This window comes from Phocoena sinus, chromosome 3 (assembly GCF_008692025.1).
Source record: "Phocoena sinus isolate mPhoSin1 chromosome 3, mPhoSin1.pri, whole genome shotgun sequence".
Lineage (NCBI taxonomy): Eukaryota > Metazoa > Chordata > Mammalia > Artiodactyla > Phocoenidae > Phocoena > Phocoena sinus.
This window is the reverse complement of record NC_045765.1, coordinates 164,637,662-164,654,479: the sequence shown is the minus strand read 5'-3', so window position 1 is coordinate 164,654,479 and position 16,818 is coordinate 164,637,662. Positions and strand designations below refer to the sequence as shown.

The 16,818-nt window shown below is 43.6% G+C and overlaps 1 protein-coding gene across 2 annotated transcripts in view; it reads right to left on the bottom strand.

Annotated features, from left to right (window-relative positions):
- Window positions 1-16,818, bottom strand: part of CTNND2 (catenin delta 2) — a 944,584-nt gene that overhangs the window by 207,262 nt on the left and 720,504 nt on the right. For both annotated transcript variants that reach the window (XM_032628308.1, XM_032628309.1), the window contains one exon: window positions 12,740-12,953. In XM_032628308.1, the coding sequence (XP_032484199.1) occupies window positions 12,740-12,953 (214 nt within the window). The remainder of the gene's footprint in view (window positions 1-12,739; window positions 12,954-16,818) is intronic.

The following is a 16,818-nucleotide window of genomic DNA, read 5'->3' as shown; positions in this document are numbered from 1 at the left end:
AGGGGAGCTTTAACCCCACTACCTTCTGGACTCGTGTTTTAGTCTCCTGCTACAATTATCTGAAAGCCAAACTCATGTCCATCTTTAAAACCCATGAGAGTCGTACCCCTTTGTCTGAGGGGGATGCGTTCGTTCCAGGATGCCCGATGGATGCCTGAAACCGCAGGCAGTACTGAACACTACGTAGAGTATGTTGTTTTCCTATACATATGTACCTATGATAAAGTTTAATTTGTAAATTAGGCAGGGCAAGAGAATATCCGAATTGCCAGCATCACTACTTTTGCACTTCGAGGCCACTATGAAATACAATAAGGGTGACTCAAACACAAGCATTGCGATACCCCGACGGTCCATCCGATAACCCAGCCAGCTACTAAGTGACTAATGGGCGGGACACGCTGGACAAAGGGGCGATTCACTTCCGGGCGTGAAGATTTCATCACACCGCTCAGAACGGCACACGATTTAAAACTTATCAGCAGTTGCTTATTTCTGGAATTTTTAAATATTTTCAGACCATGGTTGACTGCAGGTAACTGAAACCGTGGAAGTGAAACCTCGGATAAGAGGAGACTACTGTTCAAACAGTGCTTTCCTCAGTAAGTCTATCTTGATCTTTTCGACTGAGAATTCTCTTTGCTCCTGTAAGTTCTTATGGCTCTTTCTCGGTGCTTACTTTGTACCCATGTGTCTCCTCTCTCATACTTGACTGACAACTCCTTGCGGACAGAGCTCATACCTACATCATTTTAATATTTTATATCAGCCACTTGACCTTGCACACAGTGTTGCTCAGGTATACACTGGAGAACACAGCAAAGAAAGAAGATGGACAGGAAGCCTGCCTGCTAAGGACAATTTCCTTATTTCTCTGGGATTACAGGTCTCTATGATACAGGTCCCTGTGTTAAGAAATCATTTCACAGAGATTCTTCTTCTGGGCATTCCCATGGTGGGAGGGGGGGGACACCTCATCAATGGCACCCAGCTGCCGTGATGGCAAATATACCCTCAGTCATGACGGGCAGCCCACTGGAAGAGAAAGTCGCTCTGTGAAGATAATTTAGTGCACGCAAACCCAAACCGAAGCTTCTCCCTGCCAGGCTGAGCTTCATCCTCTAAGGCAGGGGTCCCCAACCTCCGGGATCTAATGTCTGATGAGCTGAGGTGCAGCTGATGTAATAATAATAGAGATAAAGTGCACAATGAATGCAACGCGCTTGAATCATCCCGAAACCATCCCGCTCCCCCACCCCACCCCTGGTCCGTGGAAAAACTGTCTTCCACGAAACCAGTCCCTGGTGCCAAAAAGATTGGGGACTGCTGCTCTAAGGGACAACCAGGGAGGAAGTTTGTTTTGACCATTTCGTGGAGAATAACAAATAAAAGCATCTACTGGGAAGGAAACCAGGTGTTGGGCTGGGGATGCAGACATTCTTTAATTCTCTCCTCTCCTCCAGGATCCGGTGGGGATTTCGATGTGTGTTCGTTAACACTAGTTAATGTAATTTTTGTGATAATTGTAGAACAAATAGAGCAAACTCTCAAATATAATTAGGGAAAAGTGCTTCTAATTAACTTGTATCTCGTGGGTTGCAAAGTAGAGCCACAAATCAGTTATGCACTGTCAGACCTAACAAGTAAAACACACTGTACGTTTCCAACCAGACAAATAAACACAGCAAGACACAGTGCCCCTGGCAATACTTTCCTTTGAACCTTTCCGACGTGCTGGCATGCTCTGAAACTTAATTGTAGGTAACCATGGGTATGTTTCACGTCATCAGCAACCAATGATCATGGCAGTGAAAAATGAAGACAACCTCAGACAGTCTGGGAACATCCAACACGTTACCTCGGCAGCATGGAAAATGGGATGCACTCATGCAGTAGGCTCAGAGGTCCTGAGGAAACCCCAAAAGGTTTTTCAGGGAAGTAGAGGGCTGTGACAGTGGCAAGCCCCATCCCAGCTCACAGTACCAGCAATAACAGTTGCTTACTGCAGGCTGTAAGTTAGGGAACTGTTATAGGCAATTTCTGCTATGTTGTTAGGAGTCACCCCACTGTTTCTCTCTCACCTGGGCAAGCACATTAGAATAAGAGGTAACCTCAAATTCTTTCTAATTTGCAAAAACTGATAAGTGAGCCACATGTTTTCATAACTCAGTTACTATTAGCAACAAACTGTTCTGGCATCTCTCAAAATACGTCCATGCCTCCTAACCCACAGTGGTAACTGTTGGCCTGGAGAGAATAGAAAGTGATATTCCTGAAACATCCATGATCATGAGAACTGCTGTCGGATTTTATTAAAAACGTGGAGTCGCAGGCTATTACCATAGAGATCCTGGGCCTGGAAATCTGTATTTGATTGCTGGCGGTGGGGACTGGGAAATCATTGTTGTAAAGCAAACAGGCACTGGAAATAGAGGCCCAGGCATGTACCAGAGCCCAGCGGTGACATTGAGCAACTCCTTTAATTCCAGGCTCAGGGGACCCAGCACAATGATTGGTAAGTGGTGGGTATTGAAGAATGTTTGTTCATCCCTTTCGGGGATACAAGAATGCAGAGAATACCCTGATTCTTAGGTTAGGCACGTTGAAGAGCAGGAAGAATGTAATACACAGGAAACAATATGACATGACAGCTGTAGATACATTCTCTGGTGTTCTACCCTATGGAACGTGTAATAAAGACGGGTTGTAGAACTGATTTACAGTCAACGTCTCATCTTACCATAACATAAGGAAGCATAAACTCCTTTAAAACACTGTATATCAAAATGTCTAGCTCATTGGAACACAGGTGCCACCATCTTGGTCGTTAATAAGAGAGCCACACCCTAAAGAATATGATCTATGACTGGATGGAGGCTGGATTTCTAAAGACTATGGGACACAGCTATGTTATCACCTACAACCTTCAGGCTTCATTTATGGGAGAGAGAAAGAAATGTCCATCTTAGTGAACACAGCTTTATTTGGGGCTTTTCAGTTTTTTTAAGTTGAGCTTCACTCCAAGTAATAAATTCCCATCACTTTCTGATCTCCTTAGCCGGCTTCATTTTTCATCACGGTACTTGCCACTCCCTGAAATTACAGGTTTATTATCTGTCTTGTCCACTGCAACATAAGCTCTATGGGGGCAGGCCTCTGAGTTCCTAGCTTGAAACATTCTGAAATGGTTCTGTTGATGCATATTGAAATTACACTTAAAGTCTTGCTATAGTTCACTTCTTTACTTTGAAATCAGCTGAAGTCCATGATCTCTCCCAACTGTGCCCTTTTTTTCTCTCTTTCTCCATCCAGCTCCCTGGAGCACATGTACCACCATCTTGGCCATTAGGAGGAGTGCCATACCCTAGAGTTGGTCTCTGGCTAGAAGGTACCTGGGTACTTATTCCTATATGGCAAGCACCTAAACCTCACTGCCACATAGTAGACACTCCAGAAGCATTTGTTTAATGAATAATTAGACCCACGGCCTACAGACCTCCTTCAATCTCTAGGACTAACAGTAGGGGTGGGCAAGAAGTTAATGGCCTAAATTTCCTAATTTGATTAGGTCTGGTTGGAGAGGAAATCAGAAATCAGAACTAGTGCTGAGGTTTGCTTTTGTCTTTTGTATTTGGATATAACTGGGCAATCTACTATAGAGAGAGGTAACCCTTAAAATGGTTAAAATGACAGAGGATAAGAGTAGACATCTCTATAAAAAATGTGAGATACAGAGTTGGTTAGGAGATGAGCTGGGGTCAAGAGGCAGACGAAGCACAAACACTGATTTCTTCTCGCCTTCAGGGATCCATCACAATTCACAGCAATCGGTTGGTGGGGAATGATTCTTCCCCAGGGCTGTTGTTTCCTTTCTCTGAATGGAGCACAATGAATGTAAAACAGTCTTCTCCCACACCCCTCACTCATTCTTCCCCTGGGAGTGGAGGGACTGATTCAGGTAGTCAGTGGGCACGCAGGGCTTGGATCAGCTCTGAGTGGCCACGGGGAACTCTGGTTCCCCTGGGCTCCACGGGATGTGTCCCTGGAGGCTGGTAGCCGGGGAGGAAGGCTGCCCTGGCCCCTCTGCGGCTGTGCGTTGGTGGATACCTCTGCCTAATTCTGAGCTTCTGGATTAGCAAAGCTGCTGGGCAAACAAACCTGCAGCCTGGCCTCCAACTTGACCCCTTAGAGTAAGGAGTTGATGAGGTAGCTTCCCTCTTTATTGCATCCAGAACTTGGCTGCGGAAGAGACGGGGTAACAGAGGGTCCTATGAACTATGACCTGGGTGCCAGCCACTTGCTTTTATGTATAATGTTTTATTAAAACACGGCCACGCCCATTTGTTTCCGTATTGTCTACAGCTGCTTTCACCCGGTATTAGAACTGAATAGTTGTAACAGAGACTCTATGGCCTACAAGCTAAAACAGTCACCATCTGGCCCTTTACAGAAAAAGTTTGCCAACTCCTGTTCTGGAATCTAGAGGAATGTTAGAAAAGCACATCGCTGCTAGGGTGCTTTCAGGTTCAAGGGCAAAGGGAAAGTAAAGGGAACGCAGAACTCAATTCCAGCAAACAGTTCTCTCCCTACGCAAGTTAGGAAGCAGCGTCCAACCAAGGAAGCCAGTGTAGCAGGTGGAAACTCAACTGAGTTCTCCTGAAAGGTATGGGGCACGAGCAGAGGGGAATGCTTCACAGACATGCATCCCATCGCAGCGGTTAAAAGGAAGACGTGGATCTCAGGGCCCAGAACACGAACAGAGACAGAGACTTGAGCAGCACAGAGCAGAGGTGCCCCTGGAAGCACCCTTTTCAGTGACATCAACGGTGTCTTCAGGGACTTCCCTGGCGGTCCAGTGGTTAAGACTTCCCCTTCCAATGCAGGGGGTGCGGGTTGGATCCCTGGTCGGGGAGCTAGGATCCCACACGGCTCGTGGCCAAAAAACCAAAACGTAAAACAGAAGCAACGTTGTAACAACTTCAATAAAGACTTTAAAAATGGTTCACATCAAAAAATAAAAAACTTTAAAAAAACAAGAAAGAGTGTCTTCAGTCTGGGAATCTGTGGAGGGTGATTCTGCACCCTGCACGGGGCTAGGCGATTTCACAATTCCAAAGTACAAAGCAGGGAAAGGACTGTGTGGCACAGGGTTGAGAGACATCTGTGAACAAGTGAGCGTGGAAGGCATGTCATCAGACAGGACACACGCCCTCGGTGCAGAGCTGAGACACCCAACTCCCAAAGAGGAAATTAACAGTCAAAGGTTTCAAGCACGCAGGAAGGGAAAGGAGTCCCCTCTGGTGACACCTGCTGTGGTGGGTCCGTGCTGTGTCACCCCGCAGAGCTGCAGCCACGCCTCCCAGAATTCCCTTCCCTGCACGTTCCAGGTTGAGGTTGTCAGGGGAGAAATCTGCAGGCAATCTGGAAGGTTCGGGGAAGCAGCAGGCGGTGAGCTCTGGAGGGCAGGGGGCACCATGCTTCCCCACGTCCTGGGCCAGGCAAAGGGCTACAGCAAAGGGCGCCAGCTTTCGTGTGTCTCTCATGTAGCCAGCATGCAGCCAAGGAGAGGCAGAAGAGAGTGCCAGGCTATCCTCACGGGTGCCCGCTGGTCCTCGCTCTCCCCTGCTTCATATTCAGCTTTCCTTCCTCGCCTTTACCTGCCGACCTACGTCAACTTCAGCCTCAGCGCCAGACACAGAGTTACAGCCTTCCGCAGACTTCTCCGCCAGCTCCTGCTGGGATGTCAGGTCTCATTGTGATAATAGATCCCTTTCTCCAGACCACTCATTTTGCTCATGCTTCTCTGGTCAAACCCCAGCTGAACACACCTGGTGAAGGCATCTAAATATTCCAAGATGGCAGCAATGTATACAATTCCAATTTCCCAAGAGGAGACTATATGCATGAATGCATAACACCTAGATGAACCTTTGGCTGGGATTTTTTTCTCCTGAGTCAATTTAAGTTCACCCATTGTGGACTCTGGAAGCCGGGTACCACCAGACTGGCCTCGTCGGACTCACTGAATCCAAGGAGATCTTCATTTACTCATCTTTCCTCTGATACTGTGGTTGGCAAAATAATGGTCCTCCAACAATGTCCACAGAACCTGTGAATATGTTACCTTATATGCCAAAAGGGACTCTGAAGCTGCAATTAATTTAAGGATCTTGAGATGAGTTGAGTCTCCTGGAGATGCCGGTGGGCCCAGTCTAGGTACGTGGGTCCTTAAAAGCAGAGGACCGTTCCAGGCAGCAGTCATGGGGAATGTGACTGTGGAAGACTCATCACTGATGCCATGTTGCCAGTTTTGAAAACAGAGGAAGTGGGTCACAGTTAGGGGATGTGGATGGCCTCTAGAAGCTGGAAAAGGCAAGGCCTGCCCCCCGTAAAGTCTCCAGAAAGGAACACAGTCCTACTGACACCTTGATTTTAGCAATTTTAGCCCAGTGAGACTTGTGTTGGACTTCTAGCCTCCAGAACTGGAAGATAATAAATTTGCATTGTTTTAAGGGCTAAATTTGTGGAAATGTGTTGTAGCGGCAATAGGTAATCAATACGGACTTCAGTAAGTGACTGCCAGGGTCTTGACTCCAGCTGGTCCTGGGTACCCACCTGTGTCTGGGATAACCATTCTTGAGGGCTGAGGGTGGCTTCTTTCTTAAAGGTGATGGGCACACGCCAGGGTTCACATCCTTAAACAGTGAGAAGAGTGGGAGCTGACACTGAAATAATGCATCTTCTGAGGGCCCTGAAAGTATGTCACCAGTTCCAGTGTGAGGTAGCCCCTGTTGCTGAAGAAACCAAACCCCAGAGAAACCTTCTGGCAGAGACTAATAAAGAAGTCTAGAGAAGAATAAAGAAGTTGGGGAGGATGGTTTTTACACTTTAGTTAACTTAAGAGTCATGGTCTTTGAACTTTAACACACAATGGCAAGAGATATTGATTTTTTGGCTTTAGTTCCTTTGAACTTTAATGTCTTTGGACTTCAACATGAAAGTGGATTTAAACTTCGATTTTTAATTTCTCCTTGGGAATTTGGTATTTGGTGGGGATTATATTAAAATTCAAAGCATCTCTACATTGCTGGCATTTCATTACTTGAATGTCTCTGTTCATTTTTACCTTTATGATGATACTTAACATTATTGCAGAACCTCTGATATGCTATGTTGGATAACATGGCTGGACATTATTTGGGATAAAAAATAAATCTGGATTTTAATTTTAAATCTTGGGAAGACAGTGACCCTGGATTGACTTAAATAATGTGCTATTCTGACCCATTTCATACCGCTTGGTATAATTTATAAAATGCCCACCAGGAGTCCCATGTGAAGACCAAAAAGTCCCAGGAAGATGGAAGAAAGGCTACTTTGACAAAATGCTTGGCTCCTGCTTTGGAGAGATAAGCCATGCCTCTGGCTGATCATACAAATAAAATAAGAGAAAAAAACAAGGCTGGAGGATGCTAGTGGGGAAAATGCTTCTCCTCTGTTCCAATGTCTCCTTCCATAAAGGGTGCTTGTTACACCCCAGAATTCTTTTGAAACAGTAAGCCCACTGGCTAACAGACACAGAGTAATGCCTCCAACCTGGCTTCCATCGGCAGTAGAGATAATATTTAGTAATATTTACACTTTGTCTACCAGACTTATGGTTTTGGAGGCTAGAAATCCAAGATCAAGGTGTCAGCAGGCTTGGTTCCTTCGGAGGCTGTGAGGGAGAATCTGACCACGCCTTTCTCCTGGCTTCTGGTGGTTTGCTGTCCATCTTTGGTGTTCCTTGGCTTGTAGAAGCATCACCTCGATCTCCACCTTCAGCTTCACATGGCCTTCTCCCTGTGTGTGTCTGTGTCCAAATTTCCTTTTTTCATAAAGACATCAGCTATATCAGATTAGGGGCCTATCCTACTCTAGCATCCGAACTTAATTACATCCGAGTCACGTTTTGAGGGTCTGTGGGTTAGGACTTCAACATATGAATTTTGAGGGCATATAACTCAACTTTGGAGCCCTTTGGAGACTAGGCATTAAATCAAATGACCTAATACCAGTAAGTAAAATAGTTAAACTGAGGCCTGTCTCCTTAGTTAAAAGAAAAGACTATTTGGGAACACGAAGCATAAAATGAAAAAATATACTCTGCTCTTGGAGAAGTAGAACTCTTAAGGACACTTGCTTTCAACAGAAATAAAACTTATTTATTAAGTGCTATGGTTTAATAAAGATTGTTTTATTATGATTTGTAAAGCATTCTGAAATCTTTAGTTGGGCATTTCAAAATTTAGGTTATTTCCATCTTTAGGGAGAGAAAAGTTGTATTAGTCAAGCCCAAAGGACAGGCAGCAGTTCTAATCAAAGTTTATTTGCTTAGGAACATTTCAAGTAATGGCCAGCATGAAATAGCTTCAACTGGATTTAAATAAAATTCTGATCATCATCTCATAGTAATTATTGCATAGGAAGAAAATTATTTATTGCAAGGCCTAACAGGCAGTGGCAAAATATATTCTGCTATGAATAGATACTGAAGTGAAAACAGCTGTTTTTTTTAAGCAAGCATGGTTATGTGTTGAAAGTAAATGCATGTAAATAGCTCAATTTTTAACATTTTATTACTGTTCAAACTGTTTGCCAAGGAATACTCAGTAAATAAGGTAAAGTTCTGCAAAGTCATTTAGTTCTTTTAGTCTTTTATTGTTTATAATTTGGTGCTCTCGACCCTTCTGGATACAGAGCTTAAGTCTAATCTAAAGTCTGGTTTATAAACATGCTTTTTTTTTTTAAATCACTAAAATTGTTCTTTCGAATATTTGTTTACAAAACATCCTAGTTTGTAAATATCTAGAGAGGAATTCAAAGTGTCTGTCACCCTCCCTTCCCTTATAATTTTTTTTTCAATGCACATTTATTTTCACAAATTCACTAACAGGCAGGAAGGAAAATACAACAGAAAAAACTTCGTGTACTAGAGACGGCCTGGGATGTCTTTATTCCTTGCTGAACGATTAGGTCTGCTGAAGAATTACAAAGGGAGTAATGGGCAGAGTTGTTATGCTTGAATCACTGTTTTTTTGATCCATGCACGAGTGTCTAACCTAATTCCAAAAAGGTTTTGAGGAGGGTCCTTGTGACAACAGAAGTGAAGTAATCCTTTTACCCTCTACTCCACCCTCCAAAGCCATCACCTCTTTTTTTTTCCATAAATTTATTTATTTATTTTTGGCTGCGTTGGGTCTTTGTTGCTGCGTGTGGGCTTTCTCTAGTTGCGGCGAGCGGGGGCTGCTCTTCGTTGCAGTGTGCGGGCTTCTCATTGCGGTGGCTTCTCTTGCTGCGGAGCACGGGCTCTAGGTGCGTGGGCTTCAGTAGTTGTGGCACATGGGCTCAGTAGCTGTGGCTCACGGGTTCTACAGCGCAGGCTCAGTAGTTGTGGTACACAGGCTTAGTTGCTCTGCGGCATGTGGGATCTTCCCGGACTGGGGCACGAACCCGTGTCCCCTGCATCGGCAGGTGGACTCTCAACCACTGTGCCACCAGGGAAGCCCTTTTGAGCTCTTTATAGAACTAAAACCCCCAATAAATAGAAGATGTCAGCATTCTTCATTCTAGAGAAGACCACCCGAGGCCAGATTAAAAGGAACCAGAGAAGCTCATCAAGAAGATCACCTGAGACCAGATGAAAGGAGTGCAGGCCCTGCACACACCCTAATCTTATCAGCAGCCCCACCTTTGAACTATGGTTATAAAACTCCTCACCAAATCCCCCTGGGTTAGGATGCACGGGGACACACAGGAGCCTGCTGGGAAAGCAATAAAGCTGTTCTTTTCTACTTCACCCAAAACTCTGTCTCTGAGATTCGATTCGGCACCGGTGCACAGAAGCCGAGTCCAAGACCCTCAGAGGAGAGGAAAGAGGATAACACATAAGAGAAATGGAGGACTGGATAACCTTGAAGTTCAATTGGGTTGGCGGTACTAAAATCGTGGATTCTCAAAGCTCTGCAGGAGCCAGCGGAACCCCAGCTCTCACAGCTCACTTTGGCGGTTGACCATGGCTGGTGCTAAAGATGAAAATGACTCTCTAAGCCTCTTGGAGGTGAATCCATTTGCCTCATTTGACTTTTTTCTTCAGGCAGTGGAGTCAGCTTTGGCTAGATTTGCACCTTGCTGCTCTGTTTAAATGGAAGTCAGCGAGCCTCGCAGGCTTCCAGGCGGCCCCAGGTTTCCACCAGCGTGGAAATTTAGAAGGCTTTGTCACTAAAGACTGACCTGCAGCGGCAATTCCTTCCATGCTGGATTGCTCTCCTAGATGCTTGCCTCGGACTTCCTTTTCTAGAGGGGGAGCTTGGCCAACGTGCTTGTTGTTTTGCAACGGCATCCACCGTGGCGATTCCCGAAACCGGGAGCTTCAGCCAGTCTAAATGTTTTGACAACCTAGTTTTCTTTGAAAAAGGTGAAATTTGTGCCTGAAGTTCAGCCGGGCACGATAAGACCCTGCCTCTGGAAAGGCATAAAACATCTATTGAAGTAGCAACCACTGTCACCCTGAATCCATTCGGCTCTGATGGCTTGGATGGCGTCAGGAGAAGACAGCATTTTTTCTAGGAGAGAGTCTGGGCCACAAGCTCTTGCTGATGAGGAAACAGTGGGTCATGATTTGACAATGGGTGCAAACTTTTGTTCTTCTCAAAAGGAGCAGAATAAGAGGCATACGGTTTCTAGGTGTAACAAGTCCAAGCATCTTTCCTACAGCCAAAGCTCTACCAGGAAAGGAAACTTGTGGACCTTCTGAAGAGTTTATATCTGCCTTTGATGTTTCCAAATGGGGCTCACACAGAAATTTTTGATGTTGCTCAGGGGCACATAATGAGTGACACCCAGCATCTGTCGGAATCAGAGCTAAAGGCAAGGGAGGAGCCAGCCTTCATTTCTTTCACGGCAGCTTCAAATATCACAAGAAGCGCAGGGCGTGCTGTGGTAGACAGCGTCATGGGGCACAGGCATTGCTGCCATCTCCTTTCTGATTGAAGCCATCAACACCGCAACCTTTTGCACGGGGCCGAGTTTCTCTGGCAATGAGATAAGCCATCACAGAGAGTGCTTCAAGACAAGGGATTTGTGCTGGAGCAAATCCAAATTTTGGTAGAATCCAATTCTTTTCAAATCATGAAATGGATGCGTAAGTACACAGCGGGGTGTTCCTTTAGTTGTGTTGGCCTCATCCATCCACTGGCAAGGAAGCCAGTGCACGGAAGCACCATGGTGTTTGTTTTCCATCATGCACATTGAGTCCTTTCACTTGCAGGCATTTCCAATTTAAACATGATCCATAAAAATAAGCACAGGTGTTCATAACTTTAATGGCAGGGTACGTTTTCAGTTATTTCACTCATCCCCAAACTATCCTACACATCATAATATGTGCATAACAACAGTTTTTCCTTCCCTGACCCTGTCACCCCATGCTAGTTTAGTGTGAAACATTACTATCATAAGACAACCCTTGACAACTTTTCTTTTCCCCACAAAGACAATCCTCCACGTAGAGAAAGAAAAAAAAAAAAAGAAAAGAAAAAGAAAAAGAAAAAAACAAAAGGAAAGACAATCGGGAGTCTAGTTCTAATTTAGCTAAGTACAAAGGAGATGTGACAATAATCTTAAAGGGTGTAAGTTAAAGAAAACATACTGCAGCTGGGAGTCCTGACCCAAGAATGAACAAATATTTATGACTCTAGCTTCGGTAATGTATTTTCTTAAATGAGCAACTGCGTAAATGCTCATCAGCATAGTTTCAAGGAACTTTTAGAGTTGAGACAGAAGGTCAGTGGAAACATGGATACTTAAAAGATCCTTCTCTGAGAGTCAACCTTGCAATCCCCTTGCCAAATACTTGAAGGAGTACTTTGATGAGCCAAAAAACAAATATCACATAGAACAGCAATATATGCATATATATATATATATAATCAAGAAGAGTGATTTGAAATTCTATACTGAGACCACCGATACCCATAGCCCTCCAACAAGTAAAACTGCACATGTAAAAAGTGAGGGGCAACAGCAAATGACTAATGTTTCCTGTACCCATACATATTCCACAAAGGCACATGCTAAATGCTTTACATTTTTTCATTGATTAATCCTATGGCTCTATAAGGTAGTTACCATAATTATGTCCATTTCACAAAACTCCAAAGTCCTATGCCCATGGAAAGGCTTTCTCTTATGATCACTTTTGAGAAATTCCTTAATCTGTAATTTTATATAACCTAGGGGCTTTTACTAGGCATAAATATTTTATCCAAGAAATTGACTGTTAAGTAAAATAAGCTCTCTGTTGTTAACCACACTCTAAGCCAGAATATATACCTGATTAACAATAACTCGCATGCCGTGTCCTTTCATCAATTATGATTAATGTCATTCTAATGATGACCCATGGGTATTGTAAGATGTCAACTACTTCTAAATCGAATGACAAAGACTGAAACACGGTCATAGAATTTTAGGAGGGTTATGTTTACTGGATGCTAGTTATTTAATATGGCCCATCTCCCGGCATGACACCTGCTACCCTTTCATTCACGTTTGTTATTTACAGAGACACATCGGGACGACTGGTGTTATTAGCTCTCAGAGAGGCCGGGACCGTAATGCTTGGTGAGCACATTGCAACCGTGCTGGATGATGGGAAATTTATCTGAGAGTCAGTCATGCCGTTAATAAGGATTCTGACCTGTGACCAGCTCTCGGATCTCCAAGTCGGTCGTCTTGCGGAGCAACCTGACCAGTGCCGGGATGCCGCCACAGTTCTTCAGGGCGATTTTGTTGTCATCGTTGGCTTTCCCATACACCAAGTTTCTCAACGCCCCACAGGCACTACGGTGGACTTCCGTCATCCGATGGTCCAGCAGGTCCACCAGGAGCTGAATACCTCCTTGTCTCCTTATCTGAAGGAGTAAAGGAGAAAGGAAGGTTGCCTTAGAGAGGATGATTTCACTATTTAAAGCCCAACAGGGTTTCCATATGAGGTAGTGGCTATCCGTACAATTAATTACACTTAACTGAATGAAGGCCTTTTACAAAGGGAAAAGAAAACAAATTATTGCTCTCTTTAGATTCTATTGGTTTTACTTGTTTTAATATCCTACCAATAAAAATTCAAATGCATTTCCTTTCAAGGCGCAAAATTTTGAAAAGATGATTTTAACCTCCTAATGGGTGTCTCAGCCATTTCTCTCTATAAAAATATGCCACAGGGCTTCCCTGGTGGCGCAGTGGTTGAGAGTCCGCCTGCCGATGCAGGGGACGCAGGTTCGTGCCCCGGTCAGGGAAGATCCCACACGCCGCAGAGCCGCTGGGCCCATGAGCCATGGCCGCTGAGCCTGCACGTCTGGAGCCTGTGCTCCGCAACGGGAGAGGCCACAGCAGTGAGGGACCCGCGTACCGCTAAAAAAAAAAAAAAGAAAAAAAGCCATATACTCAGGGCATGAAGCAGATGGATGGGCAAAAGAATGCTTCTCACTCCTAAGACTTATTAAATGTAACCGCTGTCTTAAAGGGCTGCAGGATTGCTGTACAAAATGTGAAAATGATGCTTCATAGGGGAATGCTTCCCCAACCTTTCAAAGGAACCAGAAGCCAAATGAAAAACCAGAAATGACACAAGTCTTTTCATCTGAGAAGACCTGGAAACTAAGAATGTCACCCACAATGGCAGCTGGTCTGAACACGAGGACCGAGTCATGTTCTGCGGAACGTAGGTATTTGATTAATAACAACAGTAAAATAATATTACATTTGGGTGTTCTTTTTACCCAAAGAAAACGTTTCTTTTTTTAAATAAATTAAAAAAAAGCCCTTGCACTATGTTTCCAGATGTGTTTTCTCCTTGCTGTCCTTTAATAGTCAGACCCATTTCAAAATTTAAAGTGCAAACAAATGGTCTAGTTAACATACAGAACATTTCATGGAGTTTTCATTAGCAGAGCTCTATTTGAATATTTCTGAATTTGGAAGAAGAATACATACAATTCACTCAGTAATATTCTTTCCTTTTTTTAACCTCAATATCCCTCAGGGATTGAAGAATTATAATTTGGCATGAATAAATATAATCTGACACCTTCCCTACTTAGTTTTCTGATTACAGAAAACTCATTCATCCCACAGACGTGCAGGGGCACAGGGCCGGATCCCCAGACTCTTTCGACAGTGCTCTAGTGCCACGTTCTCCAGGAGGCCACTCAGCTACACTGTTTAAAACTGCCATCTGAATCACACCACCTCCCTAATCCAGCAGTCTTGTTTCACCTTCATCTATCATAGAATCCTTCATAGCATTTGTCCTAACTTCTTTATTATGTTTCTTGTTATTGTCTGTCTTCTGCTAGAATGTATATTCTTGGAAGGCAAGTCTCTTTGTCTTGTTCATTGGTAGACCCCCATCCCTATTCCAAGTGCAATGCCAGGCACACAGTAGAAGTTCAGTAAGTATTTGAGTAAATGCGGAGGGATTACTTGTTATAGCAGTGTTTCTCAGGTCAGCTAACTCAAAACTGAGTAACAGTCCTCTTTAAAGGAAAACAAAACAAACAAACAAAAAGCCCTTTTGTAAACATCTAAGAACATCTCCAAGGGGCTACTGCAGCTCTTCTGGGACCAGCTTACAAAAAAATGAGGATGCATGTCTCACACATAAGGTGGACCATCTCATGATTCAGAATATGCCTGGAGGAATTATTTTCATCCATCAACCAAATGAAAACAGAGAAAGTTGAAATCCTCCCAGAACTCATGGACTCTAGGTCCCTAATTTAGAAAACATGACTGTGGTGTCACACCTCCCGTGAGATCAGGACCAGGGATAGAGGAGAGGAGAGGAGAGGAGAGGAGACCTCCACACAGCTCCACCCCCAGAGGGGGACAGGGGTGTAGAGACAGGCGTTAATGTCCCCGAGGTGCCTGTACAGTCTGCATTGGTGATAGCACCGGTGCAAGGTGGCTAAAGGGACCATTGGGCAATTAGAAAAAGCTATCAAAGGATCAGAAAACCACTTTTTCTCAACCTACAGTTTGACCCAGGGCCTGCTTGGCACTCACCCAAGAGAGCTGAAATCTCTTGCTATACATGTGACCCGTAAATACATCTGAGCTTTAACACATGCATTTTATTTTTATTTCCATTTGTACAAAAAAGGTTAAACTATGAATGTCATTTTCTCAATGTTTTTGTGTCTGCGTGTATGTGTTGTACGTTAAAATTATCTAGGTTTAATTATTTTAATAATGAAACTATTATAAAAGTGGTAATAAAGCCATTCTTACAGTTCACCAATTGGTTATGTATTAAAGATAAATGGTGAAGTAAATCCATCTATCTCTCTACCTTAGCTATTCTGTATATTTTAGTTAAGATCCCTAATTTACGATAATATATTTCCCATTCATATGACTTAATGAATTAAGCTATTAAAATACTATTCCAAAGCTTGAAAAGGGAAAATGAATTCAAAATGAAGGCAATATCAATTCTTAATGTATAATGAGAAAATGCTGTTTTCAGTGTGACCCTAATTAATGCCATATATCCAACTTTATAAGGAAACCTTCAATTCTATTTTAACCCATTTAGAGCAACACAAATAAGATTAACTTTTTCATTTGCTCTTATTTTGAGGGTCACCGGATCATCAATATAAAAAAAAAAAACTTTTGTTTTCTTGGGATTGAATTTTACCTAAGCATATGAGAATCCTACTTCAGTTTTCTGAAGCCAAACATTCGTCAGAGTTGACCATCACAGACGTGAATGTGATGGTCAGGTCCTTGGTTCTGCCCCCTCCTGCAGCCTCCCCGCTCCCAGCAGGACCCGAAAGAGAGCCGTAGGGCAGACTTTCAATTCTCTTGCAGGGTCTTGATTCCTTGCAGGACCTCTGGTGGTATGGATGGGTCCAATGTTGCCCTGTTCACTTCCCCTCTGCTTTTCCCCTGGATCCTCTCTCTCTTCAACTTCTCCTGGCATCCAATTCTTCTAGTTTCTTCTTGTGTCCAACCTTAAGCTCTTATAAGGCTCCAAACAAACCAACTGTAAACATTAACAAAGTAGAACTCTCTGAAAGATGATCAGGGGAAACTCTCCTTTCTAAAAAGGTACCTTTTTAAAAGGTACTTCCTCTCCCGCTATTTTTCTTTAAAGCAGTCTATTTTTCTTTAATCCTCTCCAACGATCACTCCACATCCAAGAGGCGGGGCCCTTGTTTTGGTCCCCATGCTATCATTCCAGGCCAGTGTACCCCTTCTTCTTCCTCCCTTCATCATCCTCACGCAGAATTCTTCAAAAGTCAAATCTTTAAAAATTCTAGGTCTACTATTATTGAAACCAAGTCAATAAGACGTTATATAATATCATATCCAATCTCTGCAAATCATAACAAAATCAAACCCAGGAGCAGAAAGCCTGTCACAGAGTGCTGAGTCAATAAATATGGATCAGATGAGTGGAAGAATGGCACAGTGTTTATCGTATGTCAGTTTCCTTCTCTCTCTCTAAAAAGTTTCTTTTAATAGAAGTTATTTTTTAGAGCAGTTTTTTGTTCACAGCACGTTTGAGCAGAAAGTACAGAGATTTCCCATATATCACTGCCCTTACACATGCACGGTCTCCTCCATTATCAACATCCTCCCCAGAGCCCTACATCTGTTACGATCTGTGCACCTACACTGATACACCATTATCACCCGAAGTACACAGTTTACTGTAGGGTTCACTCTTGGGTGTTGTACATTCTATGGGTCTTGATAAATGTATAATGA